Source organism: Stegastes partitus, unplaced genomic scaffold (genome assembly GCF_000690725.1).
Source record: "Stegastes partitus isolate 25-593 unplaced genomic scaffold, Stegastes_partitus-1.0.2 Scaffold164, whole genome shotgun sequence".
NCBI classification, from domain to species: domain Eukaryota; kingdom Metazoa; phylum Chordata; class Actinopteri; family Pomacentridae; genus Stegastes; species Stegastes partitus.
The window spans coordinates 155,699-177,354 of NW_007577895.1; the positions used below are offsets into that span (position 1 = coordinate 155,699).

The 21,656-nt window shown below is 42.2% G+C and overlaps 1 protein-coding gene across 2 annotated transcripts in view; it reads left to right on the forward strand.

Moving 5' to 3' along the window:
- The window catches only part of ppp2r2ba (protein phosphatase 2, regulatory subunit B, beta a), a 43,657-nt gene that overhangs the window by 3,520 nt on the left and 18,481 nt on the right, over positions 1-21,656 (forward strand). Inside the window, exon 1 of one of the 2 annotated variants that reach the window (XM_008279564.1) lies at positions 19,047-19,262. The exons of the other annotated variant lie outside the window; for it this stretch is intronic. Coding sequence (XP_008277786.1) covers positions 19,193-19,262 — 70 coding nt within the window. The 5' untranslated portion in view covers positions 19,047-19,192. Of the gene's footprint in view, positions 1-19,046; positions 19,263-21,656 lie in introns of those variants that run through there. 2 annotated transcript variants of the gene reach the window in all.

Here is a 21,656-nt window from a genome sequence, read left to right on the forward strand (position 1 = left end):
GAAAAAGTTTGTTGTCTCCAAGCATCACTCCATGGCTTCACTGTACATTATTGAGGTTATTTCCAAACACTTCAAAAAGCTTACCCAGGGACACAGAAGACAATACACAGTACAATATACATACTGTACATAGGGGTTTTCACAGGCTGAGTAGTACACTCATCGTGACAAAGGGGGTTGCTCCTTTAAAGCAGAATACACATGCACAATCTCTTGTGACAGCAAATATCTGCTTTAGAGCGAGACATTTTCATGCCTTTTTGCCTGCAGGTGCTCTTCTGCAGCAGGCCTTGTGATGTAGTTCTAAAAAACAAGAATTTCCCTTCCTGAAAAAGAATAGATTTACAATCTAAGAGGTGTGTTTCTGTTTTGGGAAAAGGGTGATTAAAGCAGTCATTTTTAAAATATTTATTTGTAAGTGACACTCTTTTATAATTTCTCTAAGATCTATTTGCAAAAGAGGAACAGAGTCATGACTAGACAGGCTGTCAAGGAGTCAAAGTATATTGGTTGCTCTTGTAGATTTCATGTTGATGAAGCTGTGTCATCCTTGTAATGTCATAATATTTAAAGCTCCATTAATCAAAAATTATTTCAACAAGGGACAAAAACGAAAGGTGGCTCCTGTAGTGACAAACTACATTATTACCCAATTCTGCATTTACCTTTGGTGTCTCTCAGTTTGCTGTTTGAGTTCTATGACTGATATCTTCATTGTTTTGGTTTCTTATCAACAGTGTTTCCGGTGCAAAATGCCACTGAAAGCTGCCCTGTGACACAGTCAAAGTTGGTGACTAGCTGTGGAGCAATAAGTAGCTAAAGACACCGATGCTTTTGTTATGCTAATGTTGCTCCATATTGACTGGTTGTAGTCAACTGTATTCTAACAATTTTGCCAGCTTAACGTGCTGTAATGCATTTTTAAAGGAGTTGGTGGATATCTGTGTTTTTTTTTTCTTCAGATTTTAATTAAGTGATGCTTGTTTCCATTTGTGACGTTCATAAACAGATTATGTCCTGATATGACTGGCCAAATCTACAAATCTAGAGCTTGGCCAATATTATCAGCCAATATAGCTTATCACAGATAATTATGTATTGCTGTACATGCTGTCTGATATGTGCTGATAAAACATTATTTTTAAAGAACACAATGCAGAAAAAGAAGCTTGGGGTAATTTAGAAATGGTGTCATCACATGGTTTGTCTAGCAGACCGTCTCTAAATTTGTTGTTTACAATACTGCCTGCAGCACATGCAGCAGAGCCCACATCACAGCTGAGCAGATGGCGGTGCAGATTCAAGCAGTATTTTTATGGTAAGTTGCTAACTATTATGTGAAAATCAAGAAGGTTATTAAAAATGACTCTGTTTTTATTCATTTTAAGTATAACTCAAACATGTGTTGATATCAGGACTTTTTTACACCCTAAAAATAGACATCAGCCCCTAAAATCCAGCATCTGTTTTCCTCCAAATTCCCACTGAATAGAGTTGTCTCCTCAATGTTGTTATCAGATTGTAACAGAAACAAATTTTGAAACCCTCACTTTGTATCTTAGTCCTTGCTATGTCCTTGTGGTAAAGCTCCTTACTCATGAGTGTACAGTATGTGCACTGCATCAGACTTTTGCTGTCCTGTCTATACCTTTACTGAACAGCTAACAGTTAGCAGTGACATTCAGTGCATTGGGCAGAGGCCTTTCCTAACTGTAAGAACAAAGGAACTATACAAACAAGCATGGAGAGAAAAGCAAAACAAGTGTCATATGTGGTGTTATGAGTGATATGTTAAGTATAAGCTATGAAATGTTTATGTTCATCCTTTCCTTTAAGTTTCTTTTCTTCATTCAGCATTGATGCAAGTTTATAAATGAGAAACTGTGATCAAATGTTCAGTGTGATGAACCACATACCTGAGGCTATACAAACAGTTGTGTTTGTACTGAGTTAAATGAAGGGAAACAAATGGGTGCCTGCAGGGATGGAAGCCAACATAAAAACAGATCACATGCTCTGGAAAAAGTTGAGCAGCAATATATATTTAAGTGTAAGTTACATGTAGATGGAGGGCTAAAAACATGTCCTTTTATTTCCATGGTGGTGGGATTTGAGGAACCGGTGGGAACTGAAATGAACATGACCTTCTCTTGCACAGTGAGATGAAAACACCATAACATATCAGTGTCTTTCTCACACAGCACTCACCCGCAATCTCACTTTACCACAAACACTTCCTGCTAGGTTTCCACAGTGAGCGTATGTGAAAACAAGGAAAGAAGTGAGCAATTACGGTATCAAGAAGGCTCCTCTCACTCTGACAGGCTCACAGGCGTATCATTACAGCAAACACAGTGACGCAAGTCTCTTTGTCTCGAGTCTTCATCACCGTTTCATAATATGTAGAACTAGAATGAGTGTTTCACCTCTGGCCTGTAGTGTTTTGAATCCCCCTCTGTTAAACAGCATCGACTATGCCCCTGTAGGGAGCTGTAGAGCCAGACAAAGAGGCTCCTTATCAAGCTGGACTGCTGGGCCTTTGCTCTGGCTGACAGGCTGCAGCAGAGACACAGCTACTATTGGGATTGGGGTATATATAGAACATCAGGATGGGCTTCCTCTTTCTCTCAGTCTCCCTCTCCGCCCATCCGTCTCTGGTTTTATAAAAGGTCCTCCTGACGAGTTGACTGTGGCAGGTTACTGCGAACAAATTCACAGTGCTGCAATAAAATCAATTCATTAAACCCGAGTGTATGGCAGAGTTCCCACATCTTGCAATGTTTGTCCTCAATAATAATGATAATGTTAAATCTGTATTTGGAGGCAAATATGGCACCGAAATACACAGCAGCTGAATATCATTTCAGTGGGATTTATTCTTATTTGTAGTGGACCAGCTTATAGAGGCAATATTATTTTGACGCTATCCCAGTGTAATTAAAAATTGGTTTCAGTTTTGAACTCTTTTAATTATGATGCACAAACAATATGAAGACTTACCCAGGCTAAAGTATTACGAGTATTTGGAATAGCCAGGTGACACATGAGGATGACAGACTTTTCTTGTTGTGTGAAGACTAGAAGAATAGACTAGCTTGGATAAAGCGTTAATGAGATTGTGCAGCAGTAGCAGAGAAGAGGATATACAACTGATTAGAAGAACAAATGGTACAAAAGATAATAAAAACAATGCAACTGCACATGCTTGAGACAATGCAATAAAAAAAGGCAGATGTACGAAATGTGTGTAAACAGGGACACTTGTACCTCAGCAGGTTTAAATGCTGTTCGGAGGTTTGTGGAGAGATAGTGGAGTGTCTCGCCTAATTTAAAAGAAAAAAAATCTGATTTGCTTAAAAATCCACTGTCAAAGTCCATATAAGTTGATGTTGCTGATCTTAAATACATTATTTACTCACTGGCTACGCATGACAGACCAGCTGCACATGTCTTTTATCAGCCACAGTGAGTTTTAACACCACGTACCACAACAGAGCGTGCATAAAACCTATTTAGCAAACAAATGGAGAAGCAAAATAGAGCGTGGTAGTGTTGTGAATGAAAACAGAACCAACCTACTGAGAAACAGACTGAGCCGAATGATAACCACAATACTCATCTATTACAATATCCACTTTTACATAATTAATAGTCATAAAGCAGCTATAATCGATATTCTTACATTAATGGATCATGACTCGTATGTTAAAGAGGTTGTTTGTAACGATGAAACCACAGCCTCTGCTCTCAGGTACTTTAGAGCATTTCCCAGCTCTTTGTGAACATTTTCCAGCCTGCGTCAGTCTGTTTTGGTTTATTCTCACCATTCCGGTTTTTTAAAACTCACATCAGACGGCTGCTTTCAGTGAAAACACTTTAACGAATGATATTTCATGCTTTGCACCAAACGGCAGATAAAGTTGGCGACTATCTGGTAAATGTAGTGGAGCATTTATAGCAGCAAAAGAGTCACATTTTTCTTTTAGGAATAAATCCCAAACTTGAGTGAAAATGCTCACAATATTCTTAAATCTTCAGTGTTTCACAGTTTCCGCTGCCTTCGAGCGGCTAAAAACTCTGTTTATGCAGGTTTAAATAACATAGCAGTTTAAAGTCAGTTGAAATGGAGACATCTGGTGCATGGCAGGTGGTGTCGTTTAACGGCTATTAGGCCCGATTGAAAAGGTCTGCAGGAATACATCAGACAATAAAGGTTTGGAATCACTGCTCGAGAGCATATGTCCATATTCCAGGGAAAGTAAAAGCTAAAGAGAGAATTGCGCATTGAGGAAATACTCCCACAACAGTTTTTGAGTGTGAAAATGAATGAGCAACACTGTGAGAACTGTGGTTGCTGGTACTGAAGATAAAAGACCTTGAGGCCCTACGTGTGGGTTATTTTTTCTGGTCTCTTCAAGCTGCCTGAGCTCTACACACATCATGATAATTACATACATCCTATACTGAAAGAAAATGCTCCAGGAAAACAAGGGGGAAAGATAGCAATGTCATAAGCTCTGAGGATAGTGAACTAATAGTTTTAGGGTCTGAGGCACACCTCGGTGTTTATATCGGCTGCCTGTAGAAACCCAATACCAAACCCACAGGAGCAATGGCTGTGATCCAATTAGATCTCAGTTTAGGTGCCCTTTTATAGTTTCCCAGCACAGTTTTTCAATATCCCTCTGAAAATAGCCATCCTGTGTTGCAGAGTCATCACAGTACTGTTTGTACAAAACAACGGTCAATGTGAAGCCGAGATCAAACCAAAACATAGTCTGGAGAAGAGGTGACTGTGTGCAGAAGACTGTTCAGGAGGTATTTGTGGTGTTTTTTTCGCGTGTCATGCACAGAGTATGGTATTGTGTGTGACAGTGAGATACAACATCACCCCTCATGCTATACCGTAGTGAAGGCTTTTACTGTTCTGTCTGAATGGTGTTCGACACATAAGTCATGGCACTGGATAAATAATGTAGCCTAATGCTACTGTATGAGGCAGCAGACAGCAGCAGTACATGAAGTACCAGTCTATCTCCCCCCTAATGTCTCCTTTCACGTGCTTTGCCTCCCCACAGCCCTGCGCACACACAAAGTACAAAACACAACTCTCAGTATGGATAGATGCCACATGATGTCACATGATGAGTCACAAATCAGCGAACCAGCTCTCTGTCTCCCTGAATCTTTTTACATTTTAATGCATGTCTGGTCCCCTTCTGATATTCACAATTTGACAGAAGCTGCATGTATCTGCTGCAAATTTATACTGATTCACGCAGCTAGACACACCTTATTTATAGCTGTTGTTATGCAGAGAAGGAAGCTTGATTTCCCCTGTGTGAACCTTATTAGTCATCAGCGAGGCCCATTTTAGCCAATAAACTTGTAAGATTCAGGAACTAGTACCTACCAAAGTGCTTACTTATAAGTGACCTTTAGCGTCTGTTGAATTTCTAATGCATCTGTGTGACTCAGTATTGTTAAATACTAACATGCACCATATCCAGTCAGATGCCCGTTTTTGTATACTAGTATCTTGTAGTCTCAGTCAGTTTTAGTCACACAAATCTGTCGTCTATAAAATTGGAATAAACTAAATTTCATTGTCCAGCACTTTGTTTTTTCACCAGATACCTGCAACTGCAGCACTAAACTAATGTACAGAACATGATGATCATTGAACATGCTGAATAATGGCAGGTCTGTGCTGTCAACATGAGAATGTGACATATTGACATAGACATTAAGCTCAAAGCACCACCTGTAGACTCTAGTCTTGTTAGCATGCCATTGTTTTATCTGTCTGATAGATTTTTAAAAAAGTTTTGTATTTTTATTCAACTCTTTGTGTGCTGTGCTGATCAGATCTGAAGACCAGACCAAAGAAGTACTTCAGGTTTTTACAGAAGTTGCTGCAGACTTTTCTCAGTGGAGATCTTTATTGAAATTTTTGTGTAGTATAAGCTGTGGCTTAATCCGTGTCTGGGAAACTGTGTATAAACAAAGGATTTATTTCAATAGTTTACTTTTTCACATTTAGTTGAGTCAAAGCAATTTGCCGTTATATCATGCTGCTAATATTTAGCTCCTTTTTCACATAAACTAAATATTTTATACAAAGACTGACTACTAGGAGCTATTTATGTGTAATATTTTGAATTCATGATCATGTTTTTGGCATAATTTAGCAATGTTGTTTACTCAGGGCTTTGCTAAAGTCATTCAGTACATTTCTTGCTCTGAATATGACAAAACAAAGCATAAATATGTGTCTTGCGAAAATTCAATATGAACCGCAAGGGTATAATATGGTAAACTGAGGACTTCTAGGATATTCTAGTAGCTGACGACTGCACGTAGCACAACAAGCAGAAGACTAAAGAAATACAGTCTTAGAAAAAGGAGAGCAGGCATTACACAGTGCTGGGCTATGAACTCACTTCCTGTCTTTTTCAGAAAAGCTTTGAGTATTTCACCTGAATTAAATTAGAATAAATTGTTGTGGCGAAGAGCCCTTTTGACCAGCTTTGTCCCACTGGATCCTTACCAGATTTTAAATCCCACCATGACACCAGTACCATACTCTGGGATTATGCAGACGTGACTGAATGACAGTGTGTGGGATCAGCACTTGTTATCTCATTTGCTCGACATATTCACAAGCAGACTCAAGAGACGGAAACTCCCAAACTGATTTCTGTCAGAGGACAAGGACTCCCAAGAGGCAAGGCGAGGCAAGGCAAGCTCAATAAAAACAAGACAATTTTGCCATTTTTCATAAATAAAGTCTTAGCCTAATCAGCAATTTAGGTTATTGTGCGTAAAGAAGAATCTGTTTTGATTTGTACATGACATGCATTTTAAATATGTTATGAAATGTCACAAAAAATAATAGTGAATATAATTTTAATCTGAAACATTGTGGTACCTAAAAGAAAAACAAACAAACAAACTAACAAATGGGAATTTAAAATGCAAGATCCTCTAAAAAGCGCATTAATTAATATTTGGTTTCGAAAACAGATAAGGCACGAAAACAGTAACTTTTAAATAAATTGCCCTCTTTCCTGTCTAGCAGCCACAGTTTGACTTTAGCTCTAAAACGTGTCAATAGGCAGAGGTTTGTACCCATTCAGTTAAAATTCACTTTGTTCTTAACCGCGGCTCCCAGTGATTAGCTCACATTGATCTGACCAAATGGCTCTGTGACCCACCTAGCATAAAATGTGTTTGGAGGCCTGGTGCGTGACAAAGTACAATACTGAGCCTAATTAGGTTTCCCACCAGCAGCCAATTTTATGCTTGGAAATGACTTACAGTAAATATTTTGGAGGGCCAAGACCCAACATGGCCCAAACTGTCTATCCTGAGAGGCCTTTTCCTGTGTAATGACCTAAACATTGCTTTGTACCAGACCGGTTCAGAGTGACAGTGTGTTAAGGTGGTTTTGTTGTTTGCCACTTTGGCAAAACAGCACACGGAAATAAAGCGGCTCAGGAGAGCAGTCGTGTTACAGTGATGTAGATGGCTGCAGACAGTGGGGTGTATTTCACTAAGCCCATCTGGTCTGTTTGAAAGTGTTGCTGAGTATAAGAGAGGCGGTCAGGCGGGAGAATAGAGTGGGTGATGGATGGGGTGATGGATGCACGAGGAGGGGAGAGAGATGAGAGTGCAGATTTTCGGGGGGGAAAGGAGCTCTTTTCCGGCAGAGTTGAATCTCAGGCTTGGCTGTGACACACTGCTCTGCCTTGTTTTCATACCAAGGCTCTGGCTCCTAACCAGCTTCAACCATCCAATGCCTCTAAAACTCCCCCCCACAACCCACCCACTCACTCTCTTTCTCTTCCCTTCTTTGTGACATTTTGGCTCACCCCTCTCTTCCCCATCTTCATCTTTTTGACTCTCATTCACTGCCTCCTTCCTTTGGCTCTCTGTTTTCGATTTTTCTTACCTTCACTCTCTCTTTCTCCACCCCAGTTGGGCTTTTTTCTCCAGCCTTCCGGTAGTACAGAGGGGTGTGGGATAGGACCAGGGCCTCCAGGTTTCCATAGTGATACTTTGTGTCCTGATGTCATTAGTATTGACGGTGTGCAGCTAGGCCAAGCTGTCCTGGCAGAGGAGCTGTTTACCGTTTACCCAAACTTAAGCCATTCACTGTGAGATTAGTATGTGTCTGTGTGACATAATTCAGTCTGACTGTTGCTGTTTTATATTCAGATAACACCGAATGAAAAAGCAACAGATAGGGGAAAAAAAAGTGTTTTAATTTGTAGTCGTGATGAAAATCTCTTAGCATAAAGCAGCGTTGCCAGGGTCAAGGTGCAAGATTTGCATGAGGAAGAGGCTTCTAGTGGTAGAAATGCTGTTTCACGAAGGAACATCCTCTGCGTCTGCTTGCTCACTTTATGATCACTGGAGCGTGTCTGTAGAGCACAACTCCCAGCCCGACTCCCCGTCTCGCTCTTCAGTCTCCTGGCTGCTTCACTGGCTCATCTGTCTGAGGAGATGGACGTCCTCTTAGCGCCACTCCCCCCCCACCCCCACCCCTTTAGAAATGCATGTGGGTGGGTTTATCTGCGTGCTTGTGCGCCCGAGTGTACAACCTCACACATCTGTGGTGAATACTCAAATCACAGGGCTGCTCCCACGTCTCCACCTACCGCAGCCTGTTCAGCTCAAAGCTCTCCTGCAGGCCCTCAGCTGGCAGGTCGCAGCCTCCGTGGTGCCAGAGTAATTAGTTCTGCTTGGTTTCTGAGGCCAGGGGTACACAAAATATGGATCCCATATTGATGCTGTCACATCACATGCAGGGAGAGCACATCTATGGCGCTCGCCGAGGACACATGCACAGGCCTGACATGTTGATGTATATATGCAGCATCCTTCTCGCCTCTCTTTCTTGCTTTTATTCAAATTAAAGATTGTTTTGGGATACAGGAAAAAAAGAAAAAATCCAGCAAATCTTTGAAATGTGAAGTGAACCTTTACACAGACAAACACAAAGCACACACACACACTTTAGCATTGCTTATTCTGGGGACCTTCCCTTTAAGTACAATCAATAATAGAGGTCAGACACTGTCAGCTGATACTTGTTTAATGCCATGCACACAGTTTATATAAGGAATCGTTTTGTAGGCAGGATGCTTATTATCATATTTCTCATTGTAATTAGCTCTGATTTACTATATTTTTGTAGGAAATGACACGTCAGATCATTTACTTATAAGGACGAAGAATTCTATTTATACACGGTATAACGACCGGTTGGATTGTTATTGAGTCTATTGTTTTAGGTTCAGCAGGTGGACAGCCTGAAGGAAGAAGCTCCTCCTCATCCTCTCTGTGTTTGCCTTCAGGCAGCGGTAACGACGCCCTGACGGCAGCAGAGAGAACAGTCTGTGGCTGGGGCGGATGGGCTCACTCACAATCTTCCTGGCCTTTAATCTGTATCGTTTGGTGTAAAGGACTTGCAGGTTGGGGAGGGTGGTTCTGATGGTGCGCTCAGCTAAGTGGACCACCCTCCTCAGGCCAAGAAGTCCTGCTGGATGCCACTGCCCATCCAGGTGGTGATACTCCCAGCCAAAACACTATCAATGGTGCAGGTGTAAAAGTTCCTTAGCACCTTGAGAGGCAGCTTAAAGTCCCTCAGGCGACGGAGGAGGTAGAGATGCTGTCGAGCCTTCTTCACCAGGGTGCTGATGTGACAGGACCACGTCAGGTCCTGCGTGAGGTGACACCCAGGTACTTGAAGCTCTCCACTCGCTCCACCTCTGTCCCGCTGATCCTGACTGGGTGGTAAGCCCTCTGTTGCTTCTTGCTGTAGTCCACAATCAGCTCTATAGTCTTGCTGATGTTCAAGAGGAGGCTGTTGTCTCTGCACCAGTACTCCAGGTGGGTGATCTCCATTAAATAGTCCTCCTCGTTTTTGTTGTGTCGTCAGCAAACTTAATGAACACAATACTTTAAGGAATTTCCCTTACAGCCAGTATGAAGGATAAAAAATTAACACTATTTAAATACATATGGACACATGGAAAGACTTTTAAAAAAAAAGTGATACCATGTTTTAAATTCTAAATAACCCCAAGTTCTGACATCTGTCATAACAAACTTGGTCAAATGCGAAAGATCTTCCCTCGCTACAAATATAAAAAAAACATTTCTCTTGCTTATGTGTTACAATGGCGTAGAATACAGCACTTTATCAGTCCTTCTGTTCCTGCATGTCAATATTAGTATCTGCCTCAAAATCGGACTATATTTGGAGTTCTATTTTGCATTGTTTTTGCTTTGAATGATTTATTCCCCGGAGTATACTCCAAACAATGCATGCCTGACCCTGAAATCCGATGTTAATCTAATTCCAACAAAGACAGGAACCAACCTCATGTCGCTGCAGATGTGTGGGTGTGTGTATTTGCGAAAATCAATGAAAAATGCAAAAACTTTGTCCCTAAGTTTGATCTATGACAGACCACATGTACACATACAGGCATACAAAAACAAAACTGCAGGACAATAAGTTTTGAAGCCTGACAAGCTTTGACTGGAAGGGTAATCCACAACTTACATGAGTCTTAAAATGTGTGTTGATGGTATCGCTGAGGTTTAAGCATGTAATATTTCTTTTTGCCAGCTGGTGGTGCTCTAAGATTATCTCCTTTCATGCTAGAGCTTTCTGTTGATGACACTATTGTGCCACGCTCTGTTTCATGTCTGTATGACTGTGTGTATGCTGGATAAAACAAACAGACAGATAGATAGATAGATAGATAGATAGATAGATAGATAGATAGATAGATAGATAGACAGATAGATAGATAGATAGATAGATAGATAGATAGATAGATAGATAGATAGATAGATAGATAGATAGATAGATAGATGCCTTACATAATCTTTATCATGTATAGTAAAGATGGTTTTTCGTTCATTAACTGAGTCTCATTTTACATCAACAGAAGAAAGTGTTTCTGTCACACAGCCAGGATGATAAACAGACAGATGGACAGACCACTTTTGCCAGAAATCCTCCTCACGCCCTGTTACATCAGAAATGGCAAATCCCTGAGGCTACTTTGCAACAGAGATCCCCCCCTCATACCAGATCAATGAATTGAGCAATAAAAATTAAGACCTGTCCACATGACAAAACTGGCTGCTTGAGCTTATTGACATGTTTCTATTAAAGTGGCAAATGGCAGGAATTTATCATCACAGTGGTGGTGGTTGATCCCACCTTAAGCTCGTCTGTGCTTGTGTGTGTGTGCGTGTGCGCGCGCGGGAGGGTTTGTGTGTCTCTAGTAGATAGAAAAGTGTGGACGGACAGCTTGCCACCCCGTGGGCACCACAACTACAGTCGATCTGTGATCCACGCTGGCAGCTGCTCTGCCAAATGGGATTTTCCTGGAGATTACAGCCTCTAAGTGTGACACGCTCGCATGTGTTTGTCTTTGTTGTTGACGGAGTGCGTGCGTGGACTATTGTAATAAATAAATGTGTGGGCTTTTTTTTGTGTGTGTGTGTGCTGTGGGGGCTCTTGAGCCGAGGTGCACGTAGAACATGTTCCGTTGTCACATGGGGCTGGTTGAAACATGACTGAATGGCTGCGGGGAACCCTCTCTGGCAAGCTGCGCCGAGAAAAGGGGAGGGAGCGTGTTCAGATGTGGGGTCAGGCTTTTTCTACACTGCTGCTGTTCTTATTAGCGACATTAAGTCTTGTTGAATAGACATTAGCTGTCCAATATAGTAGTTACCTACGTATGGCGGGTATAAAAGGGGGATTTTACTGTGTCAGCTGTTAAAAACTTATGTTTCATATTCATTAGAAGGACATGCAGGACACTATTTGGAAAAAAAAAAATAGTGATCTGTCAAAAGAAAATTAATTGGCAATTAACTTGATTGTTTTATTTAGCAAACTGGCATCATTTCCTGGCTACAGCTTCTCAAATGTGTGGTTTAGTTGCATTGTATTGTTTTATGTCATTGTCAACTAAATAACTGAATCACAACACTAACAGAAGACATCAAATTGTCCTCTGGGAACTTATAATAGACTTTTTTTTCTAACTGAAAACCAAGCAATTAATTGCCTGATTCAGAAAAAAAAGTGCAGATTAATCAATAATGAAAGTAACTCTTCATGAATAGTTAATTAGTATATGAAACAGGCAGCTCCAGATTCACCTCGAGCTGCAAATGCTTTTGTCTCTGACTTGTTCATTTGAAATCTGAGTTCTACAATGTAGAAAACATGCATGAATTCTATTTTTATGGTGGATTTTCACTCTGAACCTTTCTTAGAATCACTTTGTGTGTGCCTCAGCGTGGAGCTGTCCACGGTCCTGAGCATAAGCTGCGCATGGATCCCCAGTCATGTATGGGGCGGTGGCTTTGTAGTCACTCGCTAACCTGCTTAACCTACTTTCTACTGACCGGTCTTTCATCTGTCCATGGAAAGGAAAGTGCTGTAGGATAAATATAGCGTACTTAACAACCCACACAGTGTCCATCCAAGCTTTCCGAGTATCACAAACGGTACTTTGCTCTGCTGTACTCCTGGTTCCTTTCCCTTAATGCACCGCTGATCATCTCACTAATGAAATCCGGCTTCACTCCGAACATGAACTCCCCATGTTCGTCCCATTAACCCAACTGGTTGAAAATGTGTTGGGACGTGCTTCAGCCTTTATTGAGATGAATATGACCAAAATAATGACAGTTTAAGATCTTAATTGTCCAATTACATGGACAGCTGTTGTGCTGCATTGCAATGCCAGTTCAATTGCAGTTTCCTAGCAACCAGAGAGGTACAATGCAATGATTTTCTGTTAAGTGGCATCATTTCCTCTCGGCACAACTAGACTGGATGTTCACAAAACAAACCGCAACGTGTGCATGCTTGTTCACCTTTCGGCTAATTTGTACGTTGCTTTATTGCTTTAACACTGTGATGCAAGAGAAACAAGAACTAGTGTGTGTGTGTTTTGTGATAAGGTTCCCGCTAACGTAGACATCCATAGGGGTCGTGCGTGCGTCTGTATATCCTCGAGGTCTTTACATGAAATAGCTGTGCTGCTGCAAACAACCAAAATCGTTTGAGTTGATTAATTTTCATCCAAAATGCGCCGTCCTGAGCTAATCATTGTACATGCATTCTTTTCAATTAATCTATTATCATGGGAGGCAGAGAGAATGGGGGGGGAGGTTGGGGGAGGGGAAAGGAGAGTCAGGGGGAAACAGAAAATCCAATCCTGCTGGTCCGAAGTCTCGAAGCAATGGAGCATTAGTCTCATCCTGATGTAATTGGAATGACACCAAGAGCAAAGCCTGCTGATTTAGGGACAGCCTCTAGGCTTGATTTAATGCCCTCTACCAAAACTATACATCCATCTTTTTATCTTTCTCTCCCTCTTCCAGGCCCTCTGTTCTCCTCCGTAGCCCTCCCCCACCCTATCTCATACTCCATTCATTCACCAGCTCCTGCCATGTATCTCCATCTGTACCCTATTAACAGAGCAGTAGCAGCATTTTATAATATTTAAAGCCAGAAGGCTATGCACTCCCAGTAGAGTGTGTGTATTTCAGCATTTTACTTACTCTTTGTGGCATTTACATGCTTGAATGGCCTGTGTTTTACTTTCACAGAGGTTGTGTTTTAATACTCAATAAACATCCCTAGAGAATAGCGCACGGAAAGGGCAAACTGAGAAGGTGTATCCAGGCCAGGGTGCTGCTTCCCCGGGGTTTGCTGCTGCTCAGTCCCCTGACAGATGGACTGCCAGGGCAATCCTATTACCCCCATGTGTTGAGCTGCTCTTAATGCCAGGGTGGGTTGCTCGGCTAATGGAAGGCAATGAATGTTTGAAGAGAGAATCTCATGCTACTGAATGGTTATCATCCTGATTTGTTTGGTAACATGGCAAAAATCTAAAAGCAGTGAACATTATGACCATGATGACTTTGTAGCTCAGCTGGTGCTCTGTGATGCAGCTTGTCTCACTGAGGGGCGTCATGTCAGATCAGCTCATCTATTAAACAGGCTTTACTGTATGTATTACAAATAGCAGCTTCACCTTTCTACAGCAAAGAGAAAGAAAGTGGCTTTTTAAACTGTGCTTGTATGTTTTCACACTTCTGTCAAACCTATAGCTCATAATAACATACTTTATTTCATAGAGAGCATAAAGTTATTCCTAATTTGTGATATTTTTATACTTGGTAACAACATTATGATGTGCCCAGTTCATGACTATACGTACACTGTTCCTGAAACCACAGTTTTGTTAAGTGAAAATATTCTGTAGTTTCAACACACTGGCATAGAGTTGGTTGCCATGAATGTATAATTTGAGGCATTATGGATTTGTCTACCATCAGAGCTCTTGTGGCACTTATTCATTTAATTTCTGTGGCTGTATAGAACCATTGTGGGTAATGCTGTGAATCAATTAGCAATTATGGTAACATTGGATTTTCAGCCTCGCTGGCAGGGGGTATGGCAATGTTGGTCAATATTGGTCTGTCAGTTGACCATCATGGTGCCCAGTGGATCAATCATACTGACTTTGGTAATACGCTGACATTTAGAGAGGGCATTTTGACGTCTATGAAATATTTCAAATCTGTTTGATGGATTGGGACAACATTTGGTGTTATAGGGAAACGAAGTTTCTGTTTCCTATTTTGGGCCCTGATGACTAGAAGATTTCAAGAATTTTCTTCTTGTGAAACCAGAAGCTTCACATGTGAGATGTCACAACAGTTCGTAAAGATTTTCCATGAAATTTGGCACAGACTTTTATGTTCCCCTAAGGGCTAATTCTGATAACTTTTTAATCTGTTATCTTTTATCAAGCAACAATCCACATTTCAAGTTGTTCAGTGCGTACCACACTAAGCCTGCAAAAGTAATCCCATCACCCTTTTATGTACTTTGTGTTGTGTACAATGAATTCAAATATATTGTCATGTTAAAGTCTCTCTTCTGTTGTTGATTAACCTCCTAAAAAAAACACCTCTGTGTATGAACGTTACATATTTAGAAGTTTCTTTTTTTTTTATGAAAATGACCCTTTAGAATTGGTTTGATGTAACTCTTCACTGATGCTTCCTCCAGAAGTGCAGATCTATGAAGCCCCCGCCTCCCTCAGGCACACTAGCTCACCTATGATTCTGCTTAAACACTGTAGACTACTCAACCCTACACAATGGCAAGCTGTATATGTCTGACCTAGATTTGGATTCTGAAGAAGAATAATGATACAGAAAGTCCCACTTAATAGGTTTACAAGATTGGTTCTCTGGCTTTGCTTTGTATGAAACCTCAGAAGTTTGAATCTGTGTTTTTGAGACTGTCAGTTTTAATTGGAAATGCTCCGACATGTTGCTGTCTTCTTATTTTACTCATGGTGTGTCTTATAGTAAACATAAAAACACCCCTATAGACATGTTGACAAGGTAAAAAGCTTGATTTTTTTGGCACTGGAGGGGGTCTTTAAGACACTAAAATAAAATGTTAAACCGCATCATACCTGCATCAGCATGTTAAGCATTTTCACTGTGAACATGATAGCGTTTAGTTCAAGGCACCTTCATGCCTGAGTCGTGCCTCACAGAGCTGCTAGCGTGACTGTAGGCTCTTTGTCTTCCTTTATGATTCTGGCATCAGTGATGATGTGCTGTTACTCATCAGGCACTTCATTCAGTGGATGAGCCAAAAACAGACATTTGACTCTCGTTATTGTATCCATAAACAGCACATACAGTACGCAAAACATCACATGGAGGTAATATACTGTACCTAGTTATGGGTACTAAATAGATTTCCTCTATCACCCACAAACACTATAAAACGAACTTTTATGTGAAATTCCCACATTGCAGCGCAGATGTCTTTAGACAATCGATCACGGTGGCATACCTAGCATATTTGATACAACTGGTTATTCAGTCCTGTCATTTCATTCATTTTCCATTTATTACATGTAGGATATTAAAGTCTGTTTTGACAGAAAACCATTTACAATCAAATAATTGTCAACTCTACTTGGCTAATATAGATTATTCCACAATTTCAGCTCTAGTTGTTATATTATTTATATCTATTTATCTCAAAATACGATTAACAATATGGGACTTAAATAGATTTTGGATTTATTTACCATAACTTCATATTTGTTGGATTAACTGGATGAAACTAGTCAATATCTTAGCCTATTTAAACCAGACATTATCCAGTGATCAATACACTATTGACTGCATTCTTGAGATATGAGGTAATTGCAGGGAAGGTGTAGAAGTATAACAGTGCTGCACAGCCGCTGTGCAGTTAAATATCTATACGTGAAAGCTTGTGTACGTGTGTGTGCATGTATGTGTTGCTTGGTATGCAGACAGCGTTGTTGCCGCCTGTAGCCCTACACCGGCATCCCCAGGTCAAGCAATTACCACACATCAAGGAAAGCAATTGGCCATGACTAAAATATCATGGCCATGTGATTGTGTCCCTATGTTTGGTGCTGCTCGAGCCTAATTTAACCCACTTTGTCCATACGATCGAGGAGAATTGAGGACACGCTCTCCAATTCTGGTGGCCCCCCGAGCATTTCCTGCAAGCCTGACACACAGCAGCTGGGCTGTAGACGTGCCGTCACTGGTCTCTTAGCCAGCCGAGTGGGAGATGGGGTGTAATGAGCGGGAGAAGTGAGCTAGCAGAGGAGAGCAAGTAGCTGGAGGTTCAGTGGAGGAGGGCAACGTTAAATGAGCCGTAGGGTGCAGAAACTCAAGGTTTTGTGAGTAAAAGCACCGAGAGTACAAGTGCATCGACCTGTGATCACTCGTTGAGTCACGTGAGATCACATTTCGAAGACTACAAGGGGGCAAATGGGAGAGAGGAAATGAAATGGGGGGTTATATATGTAGAGGGAATGAGAGAAGCAAGGAGGGAGATGGTGGATGATATTAGAGAGGCAGCATTGATCCCAGGCTTTGGCTCCGAGCGGCATTATCCACTTATTCCTTCATTATACAGTCAAATATCTCTGTGCCTTTAACCGCCACTCTTGCCCTTCATCTGTGCGCCTCATAATTTACCCCCTCACCTCCCAACAAAATCTGACAAAAACCCAACCTCTCATCCATGCGGCTTCGTCCTACTAAACCCATTGTTTCACTGACTCCATTTCAATTTCCTTCGCTCTACTCAGCTGTAACTTAGCCAAAGTCTTTGTGGAAGAGAAACGCTGCGTGTTTTCTTTTGTCCTCGCGGATGCTGTTTAAATATTGATAGAGATGGGAAGCACCGTTGACCACTCAGTTAGATCTAAGAGGGTCAAGCATGGCAGCATTTCTCTGCAGATTTCATTAGAGGAGCAGAGGACTGTAAATATGGAAACATGTGAATCGCAAGGCCCTCGCCGACGCGCCAGCAGCCTTCATTATCCTCCTGCATGGATAATGCCCCGTAATGTATTCCGATGGAGATGGAGGTTGGAGGGTGATGGGGTGTAAAATAGCATGTGTTGGAAGGCCCTGTTTCTTTGCAATGAGCAGCCCTACCTCCCTCACAGCCGGGTCCCCATTAGTAGAGGAGCAGAGGATTGGATGTGCAAATGGTCCCATGGATTAGAGAGCTAATGCATTTAGGAGAGGGGGCTCCACAATCTCTTTATTGCTGCTGCTATGTGTGTTGAGGCTCGTGCGGGGAATATACCCAGTCCCTTTGTGGAACTAGAGAGATTTAGGGTAAAGTGAGTAGATAAGGGCAGAGATGCACTGCACACTGATGCAGCACACACACACACACACACATCAAAGATTATGGTTTGTCCAGAAGTGGCATAGTTGTGTGTGGTGTTATTAAACTCTGCATGGAAATGAGATCTTTCCAGAAAGAGGCGCAGACGGCGGCCTTACTAATCTAATTAATCAGCGTCTGGGTTTTTTTTTTTCATTTTCATCTTCTTCATCTCTCCTCTACCTATCCCTGCCTCTCTTTCTATCTCCCTTTGTGTCCCTCTCTGTCCTGATTTCTCCGAATCTGAACTTGACGCCCTCTGTCAAGGCAGAAATGTGCAGTGTCATGCGCTTCTTATAATATATCTTATAAAGCCCCCGTTGTCTTCTCCCAGCTGGGATGTGGTCTGGCTGCAGAGAGAGAGGGAAAAGCATGGAAAGTAGTCTGCTCAGTCTGCTGTGATGTATAGATGCCTCTGCAGCAGGATGGAGGGATGGTGATGCAGGATCTGCCAGGCTTAAGAGGCAACCTGCTACCAGGCCATAAGGCAGCTTTGGGCTTTACAGGCACGAACCTGGTTGGTTGTCATCGGGCAGTGAGGGAGCAGATTTCGGAAGTCTTTCTCTGGTGGTGGTGGTTCGACTGAGCGTCACATTTGCTGATTTTTTTTTAAAGAGCCAGCCGCCAAGGCAGCAGGGAGGGGCCCTCCTCTGCTGAAGCGCAGCAGCAGCAGCAGCAGCAGCACGGTGGGTATCCACAGTCCAGCTCTGCGCTAACCGGCACAGTGAGTCAGCTGAGCTCGGCGCCGGTCCGCTCCTATAAAGTGAATGAATGAATGAATGAACGAGACCCTGCAGGATCTGGACACAGGAAAAAAAGGCGCAAGATGCAACTCCGGAGAGGCTGACATGGAAATGCTGAGGTGATCGGAGCGAGCTTGTTGACGCATAATCCCGCCCGCCCCGCTGGCACTGGGAGGGGGAAAATCTCGCCTGCCTAAACTCCAATCCTCCAAAAGAGATTTACGGAGTGCGTTACTGCTGCTGCGGGTCCAACCTTTAAGAAGACGGTTCATTTTTGACCAGCTGTGCAGGTTCCTTGCGGCGATTTTGAGTGTATTTTCACCTTTTTTTTCTGAGCTGGGAGATCCATGACTTATCTAAAGCAGAGGACCTAATGCGCTATAATAATTAGGCTATTAAATCCACTGGTGGAATCGACACTGTCACTGCGTCGCGGGGCTTGTTGGATGAGGTGTGGACAGGACCTGCCCGTGCATCATCATCAGCATCACAGGTATTTTTGATCGCGTTTTTGTGTTGATTACACCGGAGATCTGGAGCCATGACAGGCCCCCCGCTGGTCCCACAGCCCGCCTGCTGACGGTACCGGGCAGGATGGGAGCAGGTCTGCCGCTTTCAGGATCCCGAACCAGCCGATTTATCAATGGAGGAGGAGAGTGACACCCGGAAAATCAACAACAGCTTCCTACGCGACCACAACTATGCAACCGAAGGTATTTAAACCGGCAATGTTAAGGGGAGGAGGAAAAAAAGATTTTTTTTATTTATTTTTGCAAATAACCTGAGGCTGTAGCCAGAAGGATGCTCATATCACAGATAAAAATAAGTCACTGTGACTGTTAATTGTAATATCACAGCATATATCGTGTAGTTTTAGACATATAAGTCCATAAAGGTAATTTAAAGCTCATTTTAATCATTTTATAAGCTGCTTTGTGGATATTAAAAGAACATTCTAGTCATTTCTGGTGAAGCTGCACCTTGTGGGTTATTACTGGTCATGATGAGGTGGCTACCCATCATACCTGCTATTTTAGAATGACCATCCTGATCACGGGAATCAGAGCTTTAATCTGTGTGGACTAAAGCCAGCAAGGGAATAAAGCCTCCTGGGCAGCTGAGTCCACAAGTGAGTCTGTGATGCAGTTGAAAAATGATCAGAAAAATGTATTTTTCTCTTTCTGTGTTCACTTGTTGAAAAACGAGACGGGGACAGGGAAGGTGGCCTAATTCTAGGAGGCAGCACAATGAAATATGGATCTCTCTCTCTCTCTCTCTGTCTCACACACACACACACACACACATTTTTACTGTACATGCTCATAAGCGAGCATTGAACAATAGCTGTTTTCTGCAGCTATAAATGCCGCCGTGTTGCATGCATGTGTTTCCTCCTCGCTGACCACACATCAGCCTTTTTGATTGTCAACCTGTTAGCTGGTGGATGCTTCATAATTTCCCTTATGTTCCACCAATTAGCTCCACCTGTCCACCGCAAGCTCCTTAGATCACTAATCACCATAAAACACTGATTTATAGGTAAAAACTACTGCTTATCTCATCACCACATCAGTCCTCACTTAGTAATTATGCAGATTGCTTATGGACATTAGCTGCTGTACTGATATCACTGAGATAATAAAAGCATTAGGGACTGAGGGCTTTTCGTTGCAGCAGTTGGAACCAAACACACTCTTTTATACAGATTAAACTTGCCATAATACCATCATGCATTGTGAGATGCAGCGTATTGTCTCTAAATGTCAAAATCTTCATATCAATACACATGTTTTTACCACAGATTAACACAATCCTTCACAATCTATGGAAGTGGACATCTTTTTATTAACCAGTGCAGTTACAGTTCGTGGTTTTTATTGTTCAGTTTGATGCACTGTTGTATAAATAGTCTCTGCAGCACTGGGGAAGCCTTTCATTTTTCCACATTTTTACCGCCCACTTACCATAAGGTTTGGAAAGAAACACGACCAGACAAAATGAAACATGTTTTTATTTGAAATACGATGAAGCTTAACATAATGGTGTAATAAAATGAGAAATTCGTGCAAATTACCAACAGAATAGACCAGCAGACCAGAATAGAGGTTGTTGGAGGGTATGCATGGCTGCAGGGTGGGTCAGAGCCACCACAGCTTTCTTGCACTTGCCACGAGCTCAGGTTACAGATGCCACTGCAGGCTGGAGGAGAGACAAAGTCAAGGCTCAAAAAGCAGAAAATCTCATTCTAAATGTGCTTTTCTGCTTCTTTTCCCCTCAATGTTGTGTTTTCTTCATTCGGATGCAGGAGAGCACCATCATTTGCTCAGCTCCAGCACTTACATGATTCCCTGTCACCGCTAAACACACAGTCACTGGTTCACAGCGAGAGGAAGTGAAGTGGGGGTGGGAGTGGGTGTGATGGATATCTTTGTTTGATATGAGCGCTGAGATGAAAAACAGGAGGGGGAATCTTCTTCTCCCTGCTTCCCTGTCTCACTCTTTCACTGTCTCATTCTTTGGGGCAGGATGAGGGTTACACAGATTGTAAAAGGTGTCTCCTTAAAGAAAAGGACCGTCTAGTCTGAGGCCCATCTGTGCTTTTCAGATGTCTACTTTTGTTATATTTTATTGCTGTTATTTACGACTGATCGTCACACTTCATATATCACAAATAAGTGTATGTGTCCTTCCGCTCCCTCGGTCCTTGTCTCCTAAGTGCAATGAAGCCAGTCTGAAGCCAAAGATCACGTAGGCTGGTGTTTGGGGTGTATCGCCTATCCTCATAAATTCCCCAAAGTGCACATGTTCCATCGGGGCCCAGTCCAGTCAGACCACACACACACACAGGTTCTTGATGAGTGGTGGCGAGCTGGTTGGGATTTCCCTCAGGCTGTGCTTGCCCACAACAGCAGGACACTTTAATGATGTCACATTTTAATGATGTCACTGGTGCTGACCTTTGCCTTGCACCAATCCCACGCCTCGGTGGGTCTGTGGGCGGGTACACGGGCTCTGTGAGCACACACTAATGTGATCGCTGGTCATCCATAGCCAGGTGTGAGATTTCAAAGTCTCCTCAACCTTAAAGCAAAGTTTCCAGACACGTT